At 43.4% G+C, this 20310-nt stretch overlaps 1 protein-coding gene across 6 annotated transcripts in view; it reads left to right on the top strand.

Annotated features, from left to right (window-relative positions):
- The first annotated feature begins 18485 nt into the window (after positions 1-18485).
- The window catches only part of LOC138765184 (CMRF35-like molecule 1), a 25308-nt gene continuing 23483 nt past the window's right edge, over positions 18486-20310 (top strand). For 2 of the 6 annotated variants that reach the window (XM_069942099.1, XM_069942100.1), the window contains exon 1: positions 18486-18616. In XM_069942099.1, coding sequence (XP_069798200.1) covers positions 18541-18616 — 76 coding nt within the window. In that variant the 5' untranslated portion in view covers positions 18486-18540. The remainder of the gene's footprint in view (positions 18617-20310) is intronic. The other 4 variants (XM_069942096.1, XM_069942095.1, XM_069942093.1 and 1 more) reach the window with 3 other exon arrangements.

Here is a 20310-nt window from a genome sequence, read left to right on the forward strand (position 1 = left end):
CTTCCCTTGGCACCCTCTTGAAACTCTGCTTCAGTACCTGGATCCCATGAGCCAGTCTCTAGCAGCCCATGAGGGGTTCCATGACAGCAAATCACCCGCAGCCTGGGTAGGATCCTCAGCTGCTGAGACTGGTATCACAGTCATCATCCTGCAAGGTCATCTCCTCTGCTTTCCTTCTCAGTGGAATGCATTCTTCCAGTTTCTGGTGCCCTGTGCCTGTCCGCTGCTCCCCCTCATGGTCTTTACCCAGCACAGGCACCCTCATATTGGGCACAGACCCCAAGACTGCAGAACTTTACTTACAAGTACCAGTAGCTCTTTTAACGAGCTCTTTAAAGCCTTTATGGAGCCATTGACATTAGTTCCGGTGGGTGAACCCTTCAGAGCAGCACTGTCTCCGCTCCCCCATGACCACACCAGCTACAGTGCTGCCTTTACAGCTTCTCTGTTTATATTCACCCTTCTGCGGACCATCAATTTCCCATTCGCCAGCATCTGCTTCACTGCCCCATCACCTCACCTTGGCAATTTAACAGCTTGTCGAGATTGACTATACAGATGGAACATAGAACGTTACAGCACAGTCGAGGCTAGTGGTTCTCAAATTTTTATTCCACTCACATACTTTAAGTTATCCCTAGGCCATCGGTGCTCTGTGATTAGTAAGGGATTGCTTAAAGTGGTATGTGAGTGGGAAGGGAAGGTTGAGAATCACTGCTCTAGACCCAATTGTTACTGAAATATTTTGCTTGAGAAAAATTGTCATTGGCCCATTTCCTTTGGAGTTATGAAACCGTGAACATAACGAGTCAATAAGGGATGATTAAAACAATGATTTTCAAACTTTTTCTTTCAATTCACATACCACCTTAAGCAATCCCTTACTAATCACAGGGCACCTATGGCATGGGGATTACTTAAAGTGGTATGTGAGTGGAAAGAAAAAGGTTGAGAACCACTGGTACAGGCCCTTTGACTTACGATGTTATGCAACCTATATAAACCTATTCCACAAAAATCTAATCCTTCCCTCCCTCACACCCATATCCCCCTTTTTCTTACAACCAAATGTCCATCTTAGAGTTGGTTAAATGTTTCTATTGTACCAGCCTCCACCACCACCCACAATGCTTTCCAGGCATCCACTTACCTCTGAGACTTCCCCTAAACCTTCCTCCTTAAACAGAGGTCCTCTGGTATTTGCTATTGCCACCCTAGGAGAAAGGTACTGGCTTGCTCCCTACCTGTGCCCCTCACAATCCAAAATTGTTACCTCTCAGCCTTCATCACTTCAAAGAGGAAGCCCCTGGCTTGTTCAACCTTGCTTCATAAGGCATGTTCATAAGGCATGTTCTCCAAGCAGCATCTTGGAAAATCTCCTCTGCACCCTCTCTAAAACATTATCATCCTTCCTGTAATGAGATGATGAGAATTAAACAAAATGTTTATAGAGTTTAATTGAGCTGCAACATTACCTCATGGTCGTTGATCAGGAAGAGTTTAGAAGGTTTTTGGCTAATTGCAAATGAATGGGACTAGCCCATTCAGTTAGGGCTGAAGGGCCTGTTCTGTGCTGTTTGACTCTCTGCCTCCACCATTGATACGACAATAACACCATCTGCAAATTTACCAATGATACCATGGTAGGGGTTGTGAGAGATAATAGATTATAGGAAGTAACTAGACTAGACTAGAGGAAGTTAAGTAAGTGCTGAATAGGGATGAATTCCAATAAGAGTGTGAGGAAGGGTTACGCAAGTACAATAGAAGAAAGGTCTTATAGTGATTAGAATTAGCAAGTTCTACATATAGAATTAGTAAGACCTGGGGGTTGAGATGTGTGAATAAGGACAAAGGCAGATTCATGAATAAGGACAAAGACATGATGGGACCTAGACAGGATACCCCCATGGTCTTTCAAGTTTACAGAAACTGCACGTAGGCAGACAGAATTAACAAATGCCAAACCAATCCAGGAGGCAGAAGAATGTTAAGGGGGGGGGGGGTATCTCTACACTGAAATGAACTGTATAAAAGTTGGGTGAGCCCCAGTATGTGTGTGTATTCCCAGGGTAAGGGGAAGCACCCAACTTTGCACTGTTGTACAATAAATGTTCTTTGTTCTCAATTTTTGTCTCGAGCGAAATCTGTGAAGGTACTTCTGTTTCTCACAATTGGGGGCTCGTCCGGGATCCCACTCCCTCCACTGACAGAGTGCCCGATGACGGGGGTAGGTGCACCCCGGCTGATTCAGCTGGACTCCCAGACGAAGGGTGACTGGTCAGTGGACGAAGCGAGTGATATCCGAGAGGAGGCATTGAGAACAAACGACGGGAGGACATTAAGGAAGCACGCTAGGAATAGCTACTGGATCCCGGTAAGAGGAATTTATTTACCTGCTAGTATGGGAGGAGTAAGTAGCAAGGGAAACAGTCCTGGAGAAGGACGGGAAGATCAGATACCTAAACATAGTCCATTAGGATTAATGTTATCTGATTGGGGTGCGGGGAGAACCCGTGGGAAAGATAAACAGACCATGGTCAGGTATTGCTATCAGGAATGGGTTAAGAATCCGATAAGAGGGAGTTCAGTATATTGGCCAAAGTTCGGATCTGACGAGGACTGGATGTATCAGGCATTGAACATCTGGTTCTACCAAAATCAAGGAGGTAATACCGAGAGCAGAGAATATGCAGCCTGTTGGCTCAGTGGATCGTTTGATCAAATGATTTTGAGTGAAAAGGAATGTAAGAACAAGAAGGACGAGGAACCCTCTGCCCCTAAAATACAAGGATGGGATGTGTTACATTCCCTTCCTCCACCTTATGTTCCCCCTGTGCCGGCTCCTATCTCCCCCCCTCTCACCTACGCTTTACCATTTTTCACCTTCCCCTCTTCCTCCACAGTTAGAGAAAGAAAAAGAAAGTAGATGTGGTATGATGACCCGCTCAGAGTACAAGATTACCACCTCAATTGACACGAGAGGGAGGAGACTTTGATTATGAGGGTCATTCAGAACATCATAGAGGAGGGGATAAGCCAGAAATTAACTGGATGAGACCTTTACGAGAGGTTCCCTTGGGAGGAGATGTGGGGGGTCTCGGGTTCGTAAATGTGCCTCTGACCAGTACGGAGGTGCGCAATTTTAAGAAGGAAATGACCTCCATGATAGAAGACCCTCAGGAATGTGCAGAACAATTAGATCAATTTTTGGGACCTCATATATATACCTGGGATGAATTAATGTCTATCTTTAAGACTCTGTTTACTTTGGATGAGCGTGGAATGATTCGCCAGGCAGGCATTAGAGTCTGGGATAGGGAACACCAAGGGGTACCAGAGGCAATACCTGGAGAAGCTAAATTTCCCCTGGCGAACCCAAGTTGGGATAAGACTACTAATGATGGTCGCATGCGAATGGATGAGTACAGGGTTAATCTAATAAAAGGAATGAAGGAGTCTGTTCCAAAAGGACAGAACTTTAAAAAGGCATTTGAGATTCCCCAAGGTCCCGAGGAGACCCCCTCTGCATTTCTGAATAGATTGTGTGCGGCCATACAGCAATATGGGGGGTTGGATATAGGATCCCCAGCAGGTGAACAGTTGGTATTGATGGGCTTTGTTACTAATTCAGCCCCAGATATCAGGAAGAAATTACAAAAGACAGAGAATTGGTATGAACAGGGAATAACACAGCTTTTACAGATCGCACAAAGGGCATACGTCCAGAGGTTTGAAGATAAACAGAAAGGAAAGGCTAAGATTTGGATGCAGGCAGTCAAGGAAGTTGTGGAGGGACAGTAGGGAAATGTTAGGAGCTGTGTGCCAGCTCCTGGACGTTAGGAGGAGCGCCAGGGATGGAGAAGTAGAGATCAGAGCAGAGGCAGGGGTAGAGGAGTATTCCGGGGACGACGACCATCCCCGGGACCCTGTGGAGACCCTGGTAGAAATTGGGAAACAGGAGCATTAGTTTGCTATTATTGTAAAAAGGAGGGACACTTTAAGAGGGAATGCCCAATGCAGCCAGGGAGACGCAATCTTATGCATTGATGGAGGCAGATTATGAATAGGGGGGGGGGGGGTCACAGTTCTCAGTCAATACACACCGTGGGGCTGCATGGAGAACCATTGGTAAATTTAAGCATAGGACCCCACGGTGACGAGATGACTTTTCTAGTAGATTCTGGGGCAGCCCGGTCTAGTATTTTACAACGGCCCGAGGGTGTTAAAACAGAAGGGACAGTGCTTGTTTCGGGAGTGGGAGGAAGAGATTTTACGGTCCCTATACTAAAGAATGTAAGGATACAAATGGGAGAAAAGATAATAACAGAGGATATTTTACTAGTTCCCCAAGCTGGAGTTGCCTGTTGGGACGAGATTTACAAGACCAATTGGCTATCGGTACCAGACCACAGGGATCAGGTATCGGGGTTCAATTGTATGTACTAACAGAGGAGGATCGGGAACTAATAAATTCTAGGGTATGGGCAAAAAGAGGCAATAGAGGAGGGTTAGATGGTCCTCCCCTCCAAGTTACTTTAAAAGACCCTGACCAAGTAAGTAGACGAAAACAGTATCCAATTCCTATGGCTGGCCGAAAGGGGCTGCAGCCAGTAATTGACCAATTGGTGAAAGATGGTATACTCGAACCTTGTATGTCACGTTTTAATACCCCAATTTTACCTGTCCAAAAACCAGACGGTACCTATCGATTAGTGCAGGATTTGAGGGAGTTAAACAAACTCATTCTCACCCGTCACCCGGTTGTACCTAACCCCTATACGAAAATGGGTAAAATTGATCCCCACAGTAAGTGGTTTAGTGTAATTGACCTCAAAGATGCCTTCTGGACGTGTCCGTTGGCAAAAGACAGTAGGGACATGTTTGCATTTGAGTGGGAGAATCCTTTTACAGGACGGAAAAATCAATACCGGTGGATGGTCCTTCCCCAGGGTTTTATAGAATCCCCAAATTTGTTTGGCCAAGTTTTAGAACAGGTACTAGATGAGGCCCCTCGGAGAGAGAATTGTCAATTAATACAATATGTTGATGACTTATTAATCACAGGAAAAACGTATGATGTGGTTAAACAATACACTTGAATTTCTGAATTTCCTAGGGAATAAGGGTCAGAGTGAGCGAGTCAAAGTTACAATTTGTTCAATCTGAAGTTAAATACTTAGGTCATCTGGTTAGTCAAGGGATTAGGAAGATAAGTCCAGAGAGAACACGCGGTATTCTGCAGATCCCGCCTCTAAAGAGTGCTCGAGAACTTAGAAAATTCCTTGGTTTAGTGGGATACTGTAGAATTTGGATTGAGAACTATTCTAGCCTGGTCAAATTTCTTTATGACTCTAGGGGGTGAAACTGTTGTCTGGACGGAGGAGGAGATTAAAGATTTTACCTTGGTGAAACCGCGTCTTATTAGTGCCCCAGTTTTGGCTTTACCCGACCTAAATAAGCCATTTGATCTATATACCAATGCAATAGACGGTGTGGCCACGGGAGTATTAACACAAGAGAGGGCAGGCTTTAGACAACCAGTTGTCTTTCTGTCAAAAATTTTAGATCCTGTTTGTCATGGTTGGCCAGAATGTGTGCAAGCAATTGCAGCCACTGCTATTTTAGTCGAGGAAGGACGAAAGATTACATTTGGTGCCCCGATGATAGTTCACACCCCTCACACATTCCGCACCATTCTCTTACAACATGCCGGAAGGTGGCTTACTGATTCTAGAATTTTAAAGTATGAAGCGATTCTCATGGATAGGGATGATTTGACCCTGATTATGAACAAAGAACAGAATCCAGCTGCCTTCTTGGTTTCTCCAAATGCTGATTCTGTCCCCAATAATTTAGAGCATGTATGTTTAGAAGTGATCGATTTACAGACAAAAATTAGAGATGATTTAAGTGATGAACCTTTATGGGAGGGTGAAAGATGGTTTATTGATGGATCTTCCCGCTGCATTGATGGCATTCGGTATAGCGGGTATAGTGTAGTGGATGGGAATGAAGGAGTTGTGATTGAAGCCAGTCGGCTTCCCGGTCATTGGTCGGCACAATCCTGTGAATTATATGCCCTCTGCAGAGCTCTCCAGGGTTTAGAGGGAAAGGTGGGCACAATCTATACCAACTCAAAGTATGCTTTTGGTGTAGTGCACACCTTTGGAAAGATTTGGAAAGAGCGAGGAATGATAACTGGGAAAGGACAAAAGTTGATCCATGAAAACTTAATTGTTCAATCCTTAGATGCTCTTATGTTACCTGAGGAAATAGCTGTAGTTCATGTACGGGGCCATCAAATTATTGACAGTCCTGAAGCACAGGGGAACAGACGGGCAGATGAAGCTGCCAAACAGGCTGCCCTCACAGAAACAATAGACATGCAGCTGTTACTCCTCACCCCACATGAGGTTCAAAAGACTCCCATCTTTTCCCAGGAAGAGGAGATTTATGTGAAAGACCAAGAAATGTGTCAAACTGCCGATGGGTTGTGGTGGTCGGCAGAGGGACACCAAGTACTGAACAAAGCCTTGGCTCGTCAGATTATTGATCAGCTCCACCAGCAGACACATTGGGGAACACAGGCACTTGTTGATGCTTTTGTACGGTCCTTTAATTGCTTGGGAATATACACCATAGCCAAGCAAAGTACTCGGGGTTGCCCAATCTGTCAGCGAGTGAATAAGAAAGTCATGCGCCAGGTAATGCCTGGCGGTCGCGATATAGCCGTACGCCCGTTTCAACGACTACAGATTGACTTCACGGAATTACCTAAGATAGGGGTTTATAAATACCTCCTGGTGATGGTGGATCATTTTACTCGACGGGTTGAGGCTTTCCCGACCCCTAATGATCGTGCTAGCACCATTATCCGGATATTACTAGAGTCTGTTATTCCGCATTATGGTATTATTCAAACCATTGACTCAGATCGAGGTACACATTTTACCTCTCAGGTACTCCAGGGGGTGTGTAAAATTCTGGGAATAGATTGGCAGTTACATACCCCATGGCACCCCCAGAGTTCAGGCCGTGTTGAACGGATGAATCAGACCCTGAAAGATCAACTCACTTGACTTCATGAGAAAACTGGCCTCTCCTGGATTAAATGTTTACCCTTAGCTTTAATTAGGACTCGCACAGCTCCTCGTAAGGACCTTGCTGTCTCACCATATGAAATGATGTTTGGTCTTCCTTAGATGGGATTCCACATTGATACCCCTACCCCTGAAGCTAATGACCAGTACATATCTAAATATTTACAGGGACTTTCTACTTCTCTCCATGATTTACGACAGAAGGGTTTATTAGCTCAAAACCCACCCCTGGACGATCCCATTCATTCTGTTAAACCTGGTGATTGGGTATATGTAAAAGCGTGGCAAGACCATAAACTAAAACCGATATGGGATGCCCCTTATTGTGTACTTCTGATTACAGACACTGCTGTGCGAACAAAAGAAAAGGGGTGGACTCACATACAACACATTAAACAAGCTAATCCACGAACTAAAGACGTTAATAATATACACTCCACCTGGCGTGCAGTCTCGCATCCTTCTGGTCTGAAAGTTACGCTACGCTGGGAAAAAGTGCTGTAATGTTATTTTTATTATTTGCTGTGTTGTTTTTCTGCTGGTTCCCAATTTTTGGGAAACCACCCATTTATACACAATGTATTAAGTCCTCCTGGAATAGGGGCAGCAGAGGTGATAATTACTTTGAGGAATGGACAGGTTTACCTTTAGAATGCAGACAGGGCACAGGTATAGAGTGTATTCATAGTGGGGTACTTTATTTAGTATGGTTTAATTTAGGATCCCAACATGGACCAGGGAAACAGAACTGCCCTAGGGGAGTGGATTGGGTTTGTGTCCCGACCTCTACAGATAGTAAAGAGATGAGTGCTAAAAATATGGTACAAAGAAGATGGTGGGAAAATGATCGGCAGAAGATTAGTCAGGGCTATACCTGGAGTAGGGATAAAGGGAGTGTATATGCTAGTGCTCGCAGACAAGCTGCTACTCACAGGTTAGGTATCAATAAACGCTCCCCCCCCAACTTGGCATCTTGTAAATCATCCTTTGAGTCACGGATACATTTGGAAGGCTAAAGGCAAGGCTAAAGGCAATCACTATAAGGCCAATTCGAGTTGTAAACGGCTCAAGCTGCTCCAGAATACCACAGCTGTTTGGTATTTAAACCGTTTAACCAGACTCCAGGCAGTTTTGAAGATTATCACCATAAAGGCAGCGATGGCCTTGGATTTATTGGCTGAAGAACAACGACAGATACGAGCTACAGCTTCTCAAAACCGCCTGGCTCTCGATTACTTGTTAGCTGCTGAGGGCAGCGTTTGTGGAAGATTGATTGATGACAACGGTCACAAAGGTCAGGCGGTTGAACTTTTTACTGGTGACTGGAGGTGGATACGCACAGCCCTTATAGCAGTTGGACTCATTACTTTAGCCATCATGAAACTTCCCTGCCTAATGACTTGTGTGCAGTGTTTAATTCAACGGACCCTTCGTCAGATCCCTACAACCCAAGGATGTATGTTTCCCAAATTCCGTCTGATGATGCTGAGATTACAGTTCGTTTACTGACTCGCTGCTGGGAAAAAGACCAAGCTTCCAGTTGAGAATTTACTAAGTGTAGCTAAAGAAAAAGTGGGGATTGTGAGAGATAATAGAATATAGGAAGTAAAGTTAGTATGAATGAAATAAAGAATAATAGACTAGACCAGAGGAAGTTAAGTAAGTGCTGAGTAGGGATGAATTCCGATAAGAATGAGGAAAGACCTGGGGGTTGAGATGTGTGAATAAGGACAAAGGCAGATTCATGAATAAGGACAATGACATGATGGGACCCAGACAGGATACCCCATGGTCTTTCAAGTTTACAGAAACTGCACGTAGGCAGACAGAATTACCAAATGCCAAACCAATCCAGGAGGCAGAAGAATGTTAAGGTGGGGGGGGGGGGGTGGTATCTCTACACTGAAATGAACTGCATAAAAGTTGAGAGAGCCCCAGTATGTGTGTGTATTCCCATGGTAAGGGGAAGCACCCAACTTTGCACTGCTGTGCAATAAATGTCCTTTGTTCTCAATTTTTGTCTCGAGCAAAATCTGTGAAGGTACTTCTGTTTCTCACAGGGTTGTGTAAAGAAAGGCAATGAGTCAGCATACAGGAGGGAGATTGAAATAGTGGTTGAATGATGCACCAACAACAACCTTGCACTCAACGTCATCAAAACTAAGGACCTGATTGTTGACTTCTGGAGGGAAAGCCAGAGGTGTATGATCCAGTGATGATTGGGGGATCAGAGGAGGAGGGGGTGATCTCGGAAGATATTTCCTGGATCCAACACACTAATGGCATTGTGAAGAAAACAAGCCCTCAGTGTCTCTACTTCCTCAGGAGTTTGCAGAGGTTTGACATGACACCAAAATCCCTGGCAAATTTCAACAGATGTGTGGTAGTGTGAGAGATGGGAAAATTGATCTAAAATTATGAACATGGAAGAAACTAAAGTTCATCAGTAAATGGCTGTAACCAGTACAAACAGGATAAGCTTGGGGGTTAGGATGCAGGAAAGCGGAGTCAGCACGATTAACATAAGAATCTTCTAGTCTTTGTGACAAGACCATAAGACTAAGATAAGGAGTGGTAAGGTACAATAGAATGTAGGAAGTTGAGGTAGTCTGGATCAGATAAGGGTCTCCTAGCCCTGGACAGAAGTACCAAGTCCTACATATCTAATTAGCTAACCATACACAGATTTATACATATGAAATTAGCCAACCCTAGATAGAATGAGTCAACTCTGCATATCAAGAGACTGTAGCCCCGAGAATCAGGAAGGTGTGAATAAGGACAATAACATGAAGGGACACCGACAGGATACCCCTGGTCCTCCAAGTGTACTGAAACTGCACGTAGGCAGGAAGGATTACCTATGCCCAACCCATCCAGGGGGCAGAAGAATGTAAGGGGGGAGGGCACTCTGATACTGAAATTGACTGTATAAAAGTTGGGTGAGCCCCAGTGTGTGTGTGTATTCCCAGGGTAAGGGGAAGCACCCAACTTTGCATTGTTGTAGTAATAAATGTTCTTTGTTCTCAATTTTTGTCTCGAGCAATTTCTTTAAAGGTACTTCAATTTCTAACAAATGGGGACTCGTCCGGGATCACACTCCCTCCACTGACAGAGTACCCCGACGACGAGAGTAGGTGCACCCCGGCTGATTCAGCTGGACTCACGGGCGACGGGTGGCTGGTCAGTGGAAGAAGCGAGTGATATCCGAGAAGAGGCATTGAGAACAAACGACGGAAGGAAGCGCACTAGAGCAGTACTACTAGAACTCGGTAAGAGTATTTTACTTGTTTATAAGCATAGGAATAATGGGTAGCAAGGAGGAGAGTCCTGGTACAGGATGTGAACACCAGATAGCTACGTACAGCCCACTTGGGTTGATGTTATCTGAGTGGGGCACAGGAAAGACCCGTGGTAATGAGAAACTGACAATGGTCAGGTATTGTTGTATTGAATGGGTTAAATACCCGGTTAAAGGGAGCTCCGTGTACTGGCCAAAATTCGGATCCGAGGATGAATGGATGTGTAAAGCTTTGAAGCTATGGCTCTATCAAAACCAGAAAGACAATGTTGAGAGCAGGGAATATGCAGCCTGCTGGCTCAAGGGATCCATTGAACAGCTGGTTTTGAATGAGAAAGAATTCAGGGATAAGAGAGAGGAGGAACCTTTTGTCCCTGAATCACAGGGTTGGGATGTGTTACATTCCCTCCCTCCACCCTATGTTCCTCCTATGCCGGCTCCTATCTTTCCTTCCCCTCCTATGACCTACCCTTCTGCACCTTCCCCACCTCCCCCACCACTAGAGAAGAGAGAAGAGAGCAGGAGTGGTATGATAACTTGCTCACAAAGCACTCGATTACCACCTCTGTTGGCAGGAGAGAGAGGTAACTTTAATTCAGAACAGCGTGAGACTCTTCAGGAAGAAAGGGCAGAACCCTTTGATTCATTTCCCAGGGAGCAGGAACCCAGACCTAATAAGCCAGAAACCAATTGGATGAGACCACTGCGGGAAGTTCCCATGGGAGGGGGTCTCGGTTTCGTAAATGTGCCCCTGACCAGTACTGAAGTGCGTAACTTTAAGAAAGAACTGACCTCCCTGATAGAAGATCCCCAGGGATGTGCCGAACAGTTAGACCAATTTTTGGGACCAAATATATATACAATATGGGGGTCTCGACATAGAATCCCCAGCAGGGGAACAATTGGTACTAACAGGTTTTGTTACCAACTCAGCCCCAGACATTAGGAGAAAATTACAAAAGACAGAAAATTGGCATGAGCAGGGAATAACCCAGCTTCTACAGATCACACAAAAAGCATTTGTCCAGACATCTGAGGATAAGCAGAAAGCAAAGGCTAACATTTTGATGCAACCAGTTAAAGTAATAGTAGATGAGTAACATGGAAAAAGGCAGGGACTGTGTGCCAGCTCTTGAATGTTGGGAGAAGCGTCGGGAGTGGGAGAGTAGAGACCAGAGATAATTTCATAAATCACGACTTCCCACTTCAGTCACTGACCAATATTGATTAAAATTCATGCTAAAAATTAAATGTCATAAATTATCGTTTTTCAATACTGTAGAATTAGCGAATTTAACTACCAGTTAATTCCAATTTATGAAATAAATTGTATTCAAATGTGATTTTGCACAGGGAGTACCTGAGAGTTGTGATGTTATAACATTTGCAGGGAGAAATGTTTGCGCAAATAGGGTGAGTTCTACACGTCTTATTTTAAGTGTATGTAAGATAAAGAAAGGATCTGATGTGTAAAGTGGCTGGATCAGCCAGTTGAAGGGGGAGTGTGCATGTCCCTTTAAGTGCACTGTGGCACTTGAAATTGAGGCTTCAGGCTCTTGTCTTGCAGTTAGAGGTATGGAGCCCTATCAATAGATTTAGTACATTTCTTCTACACATTCAGCAGTCAAGGTCCGTGAGTTTAAAGATCACCCACCTCTGGAGAATAAAGATACCTCTGGGGATTCCTATGGGGATTCCTATAAGTTTAATCATTCATTTCTCTGGTGCATTTTCCTCCGGAGTGAAATTAATGCCTCAGCACAATTTCTCTGTATTGCCGCTGTTATTTAATTCATGATAACTTTCCCCATTCATCAGGTTTATATTTAAATCCGGTAGTGCGGAAGTTACATTGTAAATAATCACGGAGGTAAACCCTGCGCGACTGGATTCAGCTTAATGGAGAAATAAACCTGCGAACTGGTCTATGGTGGTGTGTGAGTACTGCAATAGGTGGAATATGATTTAAATTGGTGGCATCGTTCAGAACAATTGGGCGCATAGGAATAATAGCATTAATTACTCACAGATCTTGTACCTGATACTATTCACTACGTCCCGGCTTCAGGACTGGGAAATTGGCATGGTACAGAGAAATTGGCATGGCACCAATATTTCTTGATTCACTAATGACTCCACACGCTCCAGGATTCATGCAGCTAAACTTTAAGTGCAATATTATAGAAACTAGCCGGTACTTAAATGATTGTGTGTGCAATCAACATTGGAAAAATATGAAAGGTAATACAGGTGCTCCCCTACTTATGATTTTACGATGACACAATAGCATGACTGTCATTTACTTTCATATAATGTGTTAAAGGTCATCACAAGCATCATTGATTTCCTCGTTGGTTAATCACATTTTCGGAAAGCTTACAGGGACTGTTGGGAGAGAGCAAGGTAGTGGGATCAGTATGAGGACTGATACAGTGCTGTCAATGTTAGACAAGGTACGTCTCCAATTAAGATTTTTTTTCAACTTATGCTGGGTCTGCTGGAACGCAACCCTATCGTAAATTGAGGAGCACCTGTGATTTTCTTCTATCTAAAGCCAGCTTTAGATAAACTCTTATCATTCTGACAAATCCAGGTCTAAGTCTAATTTTCCTCCAGCCTTTGAGCAAGCACTTCCACTGCTGCATCTTACTGATCACCTCCTCACCAATGAATCAGGAGACCATGGTGTATGGCACTCACTGCACAAGCAGTCTGAAAATGTGTACAAGCCTGTTCAACTTCATTTTACAAAATCAACAATCGGTTCCAGGCTCCCCAATGCTCTCTGTGGAGAGAAAATTGCCAGATTTTTACCCTTTTAATGCCCTTGGTTATGTTTGCCTCTTCTCAAAGATTACATGGCTGCACAGAGGAGCAAGGCTGAAAGTGCCTTGAAGTAATCTGTTGGCTACACTTGTGACCTTTAGTCAGAAAATGCATGGGCTCTTGTCTCACTTTGGGTAGTTCAGCGGTTAGTTCAACTATATTACAGTGGCACTGATGAGTACATGGATGTGAGGGGGTTGGAGGGTTATGGGCAGGGAGTAGGTAGGTGGAACTAGTTGGAGTTTCATGTAAATCGGTGCGGACTAGAAGGGCCAATATGGCCTGTTTCTGTACTGTTATTGCTATATGGTTATTATATGGAATATGGTTGTGAGCTGTGGCACAAGGCATTTTACTTAAGGCAGAACTAAAGGTTGAATATGTTTCAAGTTCTCTTGCAGGGGCTCTTGTGCTACAATGTCTGTTATGTACTCTAACAAATTGGAGGGTTGTACCCCATACAGACAAGCAGCTCCAACTGCATTTTAATAAGGTCTAACATATTCAAAACCCATGCAATTATGGTTTGTGTTTCATTTTACAATTTTTACACTAACACAAAGGAAAGTCAGATTGTTATTCATTTTATTAAAATCTAGTGATTGGTTATATGTAAAAGCATGGCAAGAGGATCAACTAAAACCTGCCTGGGATGGTCCCAAGAGAGAAAGGCTGGACCCACATTCAAAGAATTAAACCAGCTTCTGAACCACAACATCACGACACACAGATTCAACCCTCAACCTGGCGTGCAGTTCCTCATCCATCAGACCTGAAACTTACACTGCGCCGTGACAAAGTGCCGTAATGTTACATTTATTGTCGTATTTTAATGGTTTATACAGTTATTGTTGTATTTTATTGCTGTTTTCAATGGGTTTTACATTTATTGTTGTTTATTCAGTTATTGTTGTATTTTATTGCTGTTTTCAATGGGTTTTACTTTTATTGTAGTTTATTCATTTTTTGGAATATTGTTCGTTAAATGGATATGTCACTTCATTACTCGCTATGTTTTAAGTCCCCCTGGGATAGGGGCAGCAGAGGTTACAATTGTGCTCCTTTAGAATGTAGACAGGGCATAGATTTAATGTATAGTCATAGTGGGATATGGGTTAACAAGGGATTCCAATACGGACCAGAGGAACTGAACAGCTTTAGTGGAGTACATCTAATTTGTATCTTAGCCTACACAGGTATTAAAGACAGGAGTTTTGAGGCGATAGCACAAAGGACATGGTGGGACAAAGACAGACAGAATGGTTGTCAGGATTGTACATGTAGCAGAGAGAGAGAGTTAATACATATGCTAATGTACACAGACAGGCTGCAACTCACAAGTTCAATGATACATATGCTAATGTTAGCAGACAAGCTGCAACACACAGTTAAATCACAAGAAACAATCCCCCCCCAGCTTGGTCACTTTTCATCACCCCGTGAAGGGGAGCACCAGTTACCAACAACGTGAGCTGCTTGACACTTTAATATCAGGCTCCAGACAGCCTTCAGAGATCGGTGGCCCTAGGGTTCGGGGCTGAAGAGGACATCATATACTAGCCACAATTCAACGGAACCGCCTGACTACTGCTACTCGTTCGCTGCTGAAGGCAGCGTTTCTCACAGACTTCGTCAGGACAATGCTTACAAAAGTCGGGTGGTTAAAAGACACTGCTTCAATGTTTCAACGTGAATCTGCCCATGCCCATGTCCAGACGTGGCAACTTCGGACTGATGTGGGATGGACTAGATTCTTTACTGAGAACTGGAGCCTGATACTCACAACCCTAATAAGCAGCTGGACTCGCTACTCTGACCTTCATGGTGCTCCCCTACCTAAAGACTTTACACAGGTGTTACATTTCGGTTATTGACCAGCTGGGTAAAACTACACCTTACACTTGAAAGATCAGTATTACTGATCTAAAAGAAAAGTGAGGAAGGGGGGGGGTGGGGGGGATCAGTCACACTGACACTAGTAACCAAAGATCAGTAACACTGATCATGGTGAAAGATCAGTATTACTGATCTAAAAGAAAAGTGAGGATTGTGAGAGATGGGAAAATTGATCTAAAATTATGAACATGGAAGAAACTAAAGTTCATCAGTAAATGGCTGTAACCAGTACAAACAGGATAAGCTTGGGGGTTAGGATGCAGGAAAGCGGAGTCAGCACGATTAACATAAGAATCTTCTAGTCTTTGTGACAAGACCATAAGACTAAGATAAGGAGTGGTAAGGTACAATAGAATGTAGGAAGTTGAGGTAGTCTGGATCAGATAAGGGTCTCCTAGCCCTGGACAGAAGTACCAAGTCCTACATATCTAATTAGCTAACCATACACAGATTTATACATATGAAATTAGCCAACCCTAGATAGAATGAGTCAACTCTGCATATCAAGAGACTGTAGCCCCGAGAATCAGGAAGGTGTGAATAAGGACAATAACATGAAGGGACACCGACAGGATACCCCTGGTCCTCCAAGTGTACTGAAACTGCACGTAGGCAGGAAGGATTACCTATGCCCAACCCATCCAGGGGGCAGAAGAATGTAAGGGGGGAGGGCACTCTGATACTGAAATTGACTGTATAAAAGTTGGGTGAGCCCCAGTGTGTGTGTGTATTCCCAGGGTAAGGGGAAGCACCCAACTTTGCATTGTTGTAGTAATAAATGTTCTTTGTTCTCAATTTTTGTCTCGAGCAATTTCTTTAAAGGTACTTTAATTTCTAACAGTAGAAAGTGTACTGACCGGCTGCATCACAGTCTGGTAGGAGCATAAATCCCTCCAAAAGGTAATAGACACAGCCCAGGACATCAGTGGCAAAACCCTTCCCACTATTGAGAGTATCTGCAGAGAACACTGCCGTCAGGGAGCAGCAGCTCAAGGATCCCCACCACCCAGCACACACTCTGTTCTCAAAGCTGCTTTCAGGAAAGAGGTGTAGGTGCCACAAGACTCACACCACCAGGTTCAGGAACTGCTGCTCCCCCTCCACCATCAGACTCCTCAATGACAAACTCAATCAAGGACTCATTTATGGACTCTTACTTTTGCAGGTTATTGATTTTTTTTCTCTGTATTGCACAGTCATTTTGTTTACATTCATTATCTGTTTACAGTTCTTTATTTGTTTACACATATATGCTGAGTAAAGTTTTTTTTGCACTGCCTGTAAATGGTAATTCTGCCGCGCCCGCAGGAGAAAGAATCTCAGAGTTGTATGTAATGTCATGTATGTGGTCTGACAATAAATCTGAAATCTGAATCAGCCAATGGCTTTCATATCCTAACCACCCTCTGGATGAAAACAATCATTTCTCAGATCTACGGTTGGCATAGCGGTCAGTGCAACGCCTGTACAGCGCCAGCGATCAGGACCAGGGTTCAAATCCCATGCTGCCCATAAGGAATTGGTACATTCTGTGTCTGCATGGGATTTCCCCAGGGGCTCCGATTTCCTCCTACATTGAAAATGTACAAGGGGTCTAGGTTAACTGAGTGTAAATTGGGCCTCACGGACTGAAATGGCCTGTTACTGGGCTGTAATTTAAAGAAAAAATTTGAAAATATAAAATATCCTCTCCAAATATCCAACCTATGCCTTCTGGTTTCCAATATCACTGCAATGGGGACATTGCTCCTAGCTCAGTTTAAGAACCCAAAGTCCTGGACTATTGATTAAGAGTTCACACCCCAATTTGAATTTAAATTCAAATAATTAATTAAATTTGGGCTTTAAATTCTGAAAAGCTAGTCTTGATGACAGCATCCTTGAAACTACTGGATTGCTTTAGAGACCCACGAGGCTCACTATAGGAATGAAATCCACCATTCTTCCCTCATCTGGTACCTAAATGTCTGCAGATTCATCAATGTTAGTTGATTTTTTAACTGCCTCCTTAATTCACAGGAAATTATGATTGTGTAATAATCATTGGTACTGTGAGTGGCATCCAATTGCACAAATCAATGTAAAATCCCTATAAATGTGGACTTAGTTTGAATTATTTTTGATTGCAGGTGCCCTCTCGATCAGCCATTCTCAACTTATTTTTGGCTATGATCCACCCACCCCCATCCTTAGGACTCTGCTCAAAGTTTGAGCCCCTTTCTGTGTGAAGCAGTCATGTTTTGGTTTCTTCCGTACTTCTCTCCTACATCAAAACAAAACCTTAAAAGTCATTGATGTTACAAGCTGAAAAGAAAACAAGGCTATTACTGAAATGTCCTGAGGTCCCTGTTGAGAATGGCTGCTCGAGGTTAATGTTTCCTTCAATTCCGAGCACAAATTAAAACTTGTTCAGGTTGTGTGGGGCTGGGTGAATCAGGAACTGGATTGTAAGCAATGAGTGTGTGAAGTGAATAGGCTGCTGAGGTTGGTGAATCAGCGAGGGACTGGCGATATTTGTCTTGGGAAGTGATAAAAAGATTAGGTGATCAGGAGTTAGGGTCAGTTGACTGGGAGTAGCCAAGAGTCAGCAGGGCAGGGATCAGCTCCAGGTTTGTGCATGTTCAATTGTTGGCCTTCTGCAGGCAAGCCTTTGTTGAGCGTATCAGGTTGGGTGGAAGACCTCAAGGGGAATTGGGCACTCCCACCTGCTGGTACGAAAGTGGAGCTGGAGGCTTAAGAGACCACAAAGAAAGGTTAGGGAACCTCCTCTAGACGGGCTTTCAGTGTTGGTTTCGGCAACACTGGGACAGTTTACGCGTCAACAAACAAAAAAATGCTAACATGGCATCCAATTGTACATTAGTGCCACATTGTCCCACAGCAGAGAAACAGGCCCTTCAGCCCAACTTATCCATGGTATCTTAGCTAATCCCATTTGCCTGGCCCATATCCCTCTCCCACACTCCTGTTTCCTGGACACTGAAATCACTAGAGGCCAATGTTGAGTTTGAAAAATGTTCTATGTTAAATTCACATTAGACCAGAAAGGAAAATCTTACATTTTTTTTTTGGTTAAAATCATATCATATCATCTGCAAAATAGCTCAATACAAATTGCCAATTTCTGGGCAGAGCCCCCTTTCTCATGGGCTGTAGTTCCCTTGACCCAGGAATAGTGAGTGATCTGATCCATAGTGACCAGAAATTCAAATAAACGTGTATGGGAATATCACCCAATGAAGTTGTGTCACATCAGAGAAAATGTCCAGGGTCATTTACAGGAATACCTTGGCCAGCAGATAACATTGCAAAGGGCTTTGCGCAATTAATGGCAAACATTTCATTCTTGTTAAACCTGTGATTTCAAGATAGGAAGCTAAATGACAAACCAGGACTGCTTGAAGGGACAATCATATGCAGGACTGCAGGCTATTGTTAAGCATGAAATCTATTCAGTTTACTCTCATTCTCCTCGGTGCCTCACTGGCAGGTAAGTGAAACTACCAGAATCTTTTTTCCCCCCAATGAACAATCATTCAACTGCAATCATGACAAACGCACTGAATACTGGTCAAACGTTACGAGGAATTCATCTATTAATTCTCTCCTCTACTTATAAAAACTTGGCTTAGATAATTGACATCTATGCCTGTAGATGAGCTCCGTAAAACTGATGCTATTTAAAAAGTTTTATTTTCACAATCAAAAGAGATGTGTTTTAATTGCCAGTGAACCTTTTGGATCAAGGAAGAATATAACCACTTTGGTGATCAGTAATTTCCTTAGGCTTGTGGAATCATTTTGAAGTACGGTTGTCGTTGTAAGCAAAATTACAGCAAATTTCCAATCTTCCAACAGCAATTTAATAATCCTGCATTTTCCAGAGATTTTGACTGAGGGACAAATATTGTCCACCTCAACAAATTGTCAATGTGGCAGCAAGTGGCTGTTGGAAGAGCGAAATATTAATAGACGTTTTAATCAAACAGACTTCACCGTCGAAGAAGACACTCTTCCCTAAAGAATTATTGTACCTGTGCTCCTTCAGGCAAGTAGGGATACTCACTAGGGTTTTTTAGAACTGCAGGCATGTAACGGCACAATCAAGGAATTTTGCCGCGACACAGGCAGTCTATAAAGGAATGTACAGGAAGCCTGCAGTGTAAATCGTACTGGAAAAATTCGTTGACGGTCAACCACTCGACTGTACGTCCAACCCCCCCCCGGACTGTTACACTCACATACTTGCAGTCTAAAACGGTGCCCAGTGTGCTATGTTGATTTTTTCCATGACTTTCCCAACTTTGCAGCCTAAAGAAACATTACTGCAGTCTTACTGTAGACACTGGAATACTCTTGAGGAAGTTAAGGAAGTGATCCACATATTTATTTGCAACTACAGTTCTGATGTGGCTGAAGAAGACTCCTTATCATCATCCAACTCCCCCTTGATCTTGATAGCGGAGACTTTGCTTCATTGGGGAGGGCTTGGGCTTTTTCTAATTGACGTTGATATGTATTTATTGAAAGAAAATTTTGGGTGTTAAAAGAACCAATGTTATTAGTCAGCCTGCAGCTGACGTGGACCTTTTACCCCCTCCATAAATCTTCGTCCGCGAAGCCAAGCCAAAGAAAAGAAAAGAGAAAGAAAGAATTAGTTTATTGCACAAGGTACCAAATGTTCAACTCCTGCTTCTATTCCTTATAATCATAAAAATGTGGACAGGGTGGCAAAACAACTCTCGTCTAAATCTTTGAACTGAAGTAAATTCAATTGAATTGTTTATTTCTGTACAGTGAAGAGCTTTGTTTTGTGTGCTACCCAGGCAAGTCAACTCGCCCTTAAGTACAGTCGGTAGTGCAATAATAAAGCAAAAGAGCAGGGTGTTGTGTTTCCATAAGTCAAAGCGTTACCAGGACAGGGCACTTGGTAGAGAGAAAAATTTACCAATGAGAGATCCATTCAAGAGTCTGATGACAACAGGAAAGAAACTGTCCTTGACTGAGCATCGAGGAGGAAAAGAAGATGGATTGCGGGGGTGATTTTTAAGTGTCTAAAGTCCCAGCAATTTAAAAAGAAATTAGAAACACCAGCTGTGATTGAGAAATCAGCTGCTGGTAAATGTTCCAAAACTACTGGTTAAAGTTTATCTAGGGACATGTTTGTTTGTTGGGTAAAGGCAC

Source organism: Narcine bancroftii, chromosome 5, assembly GCF_036971445.1.
Source record: "Narcine bancroftii isolate sNarBan1 chromosome 5, sNarBan1.hap1, whole genome shotgun sequence".
Classification (NCBI taxonomy): domain Eukaryota; kingdom Metazoa; phylum Chordata; class Chondrichthyes; order Torpediniformes; family Narcinidae; genus Narcine; species Narcine bancroftii.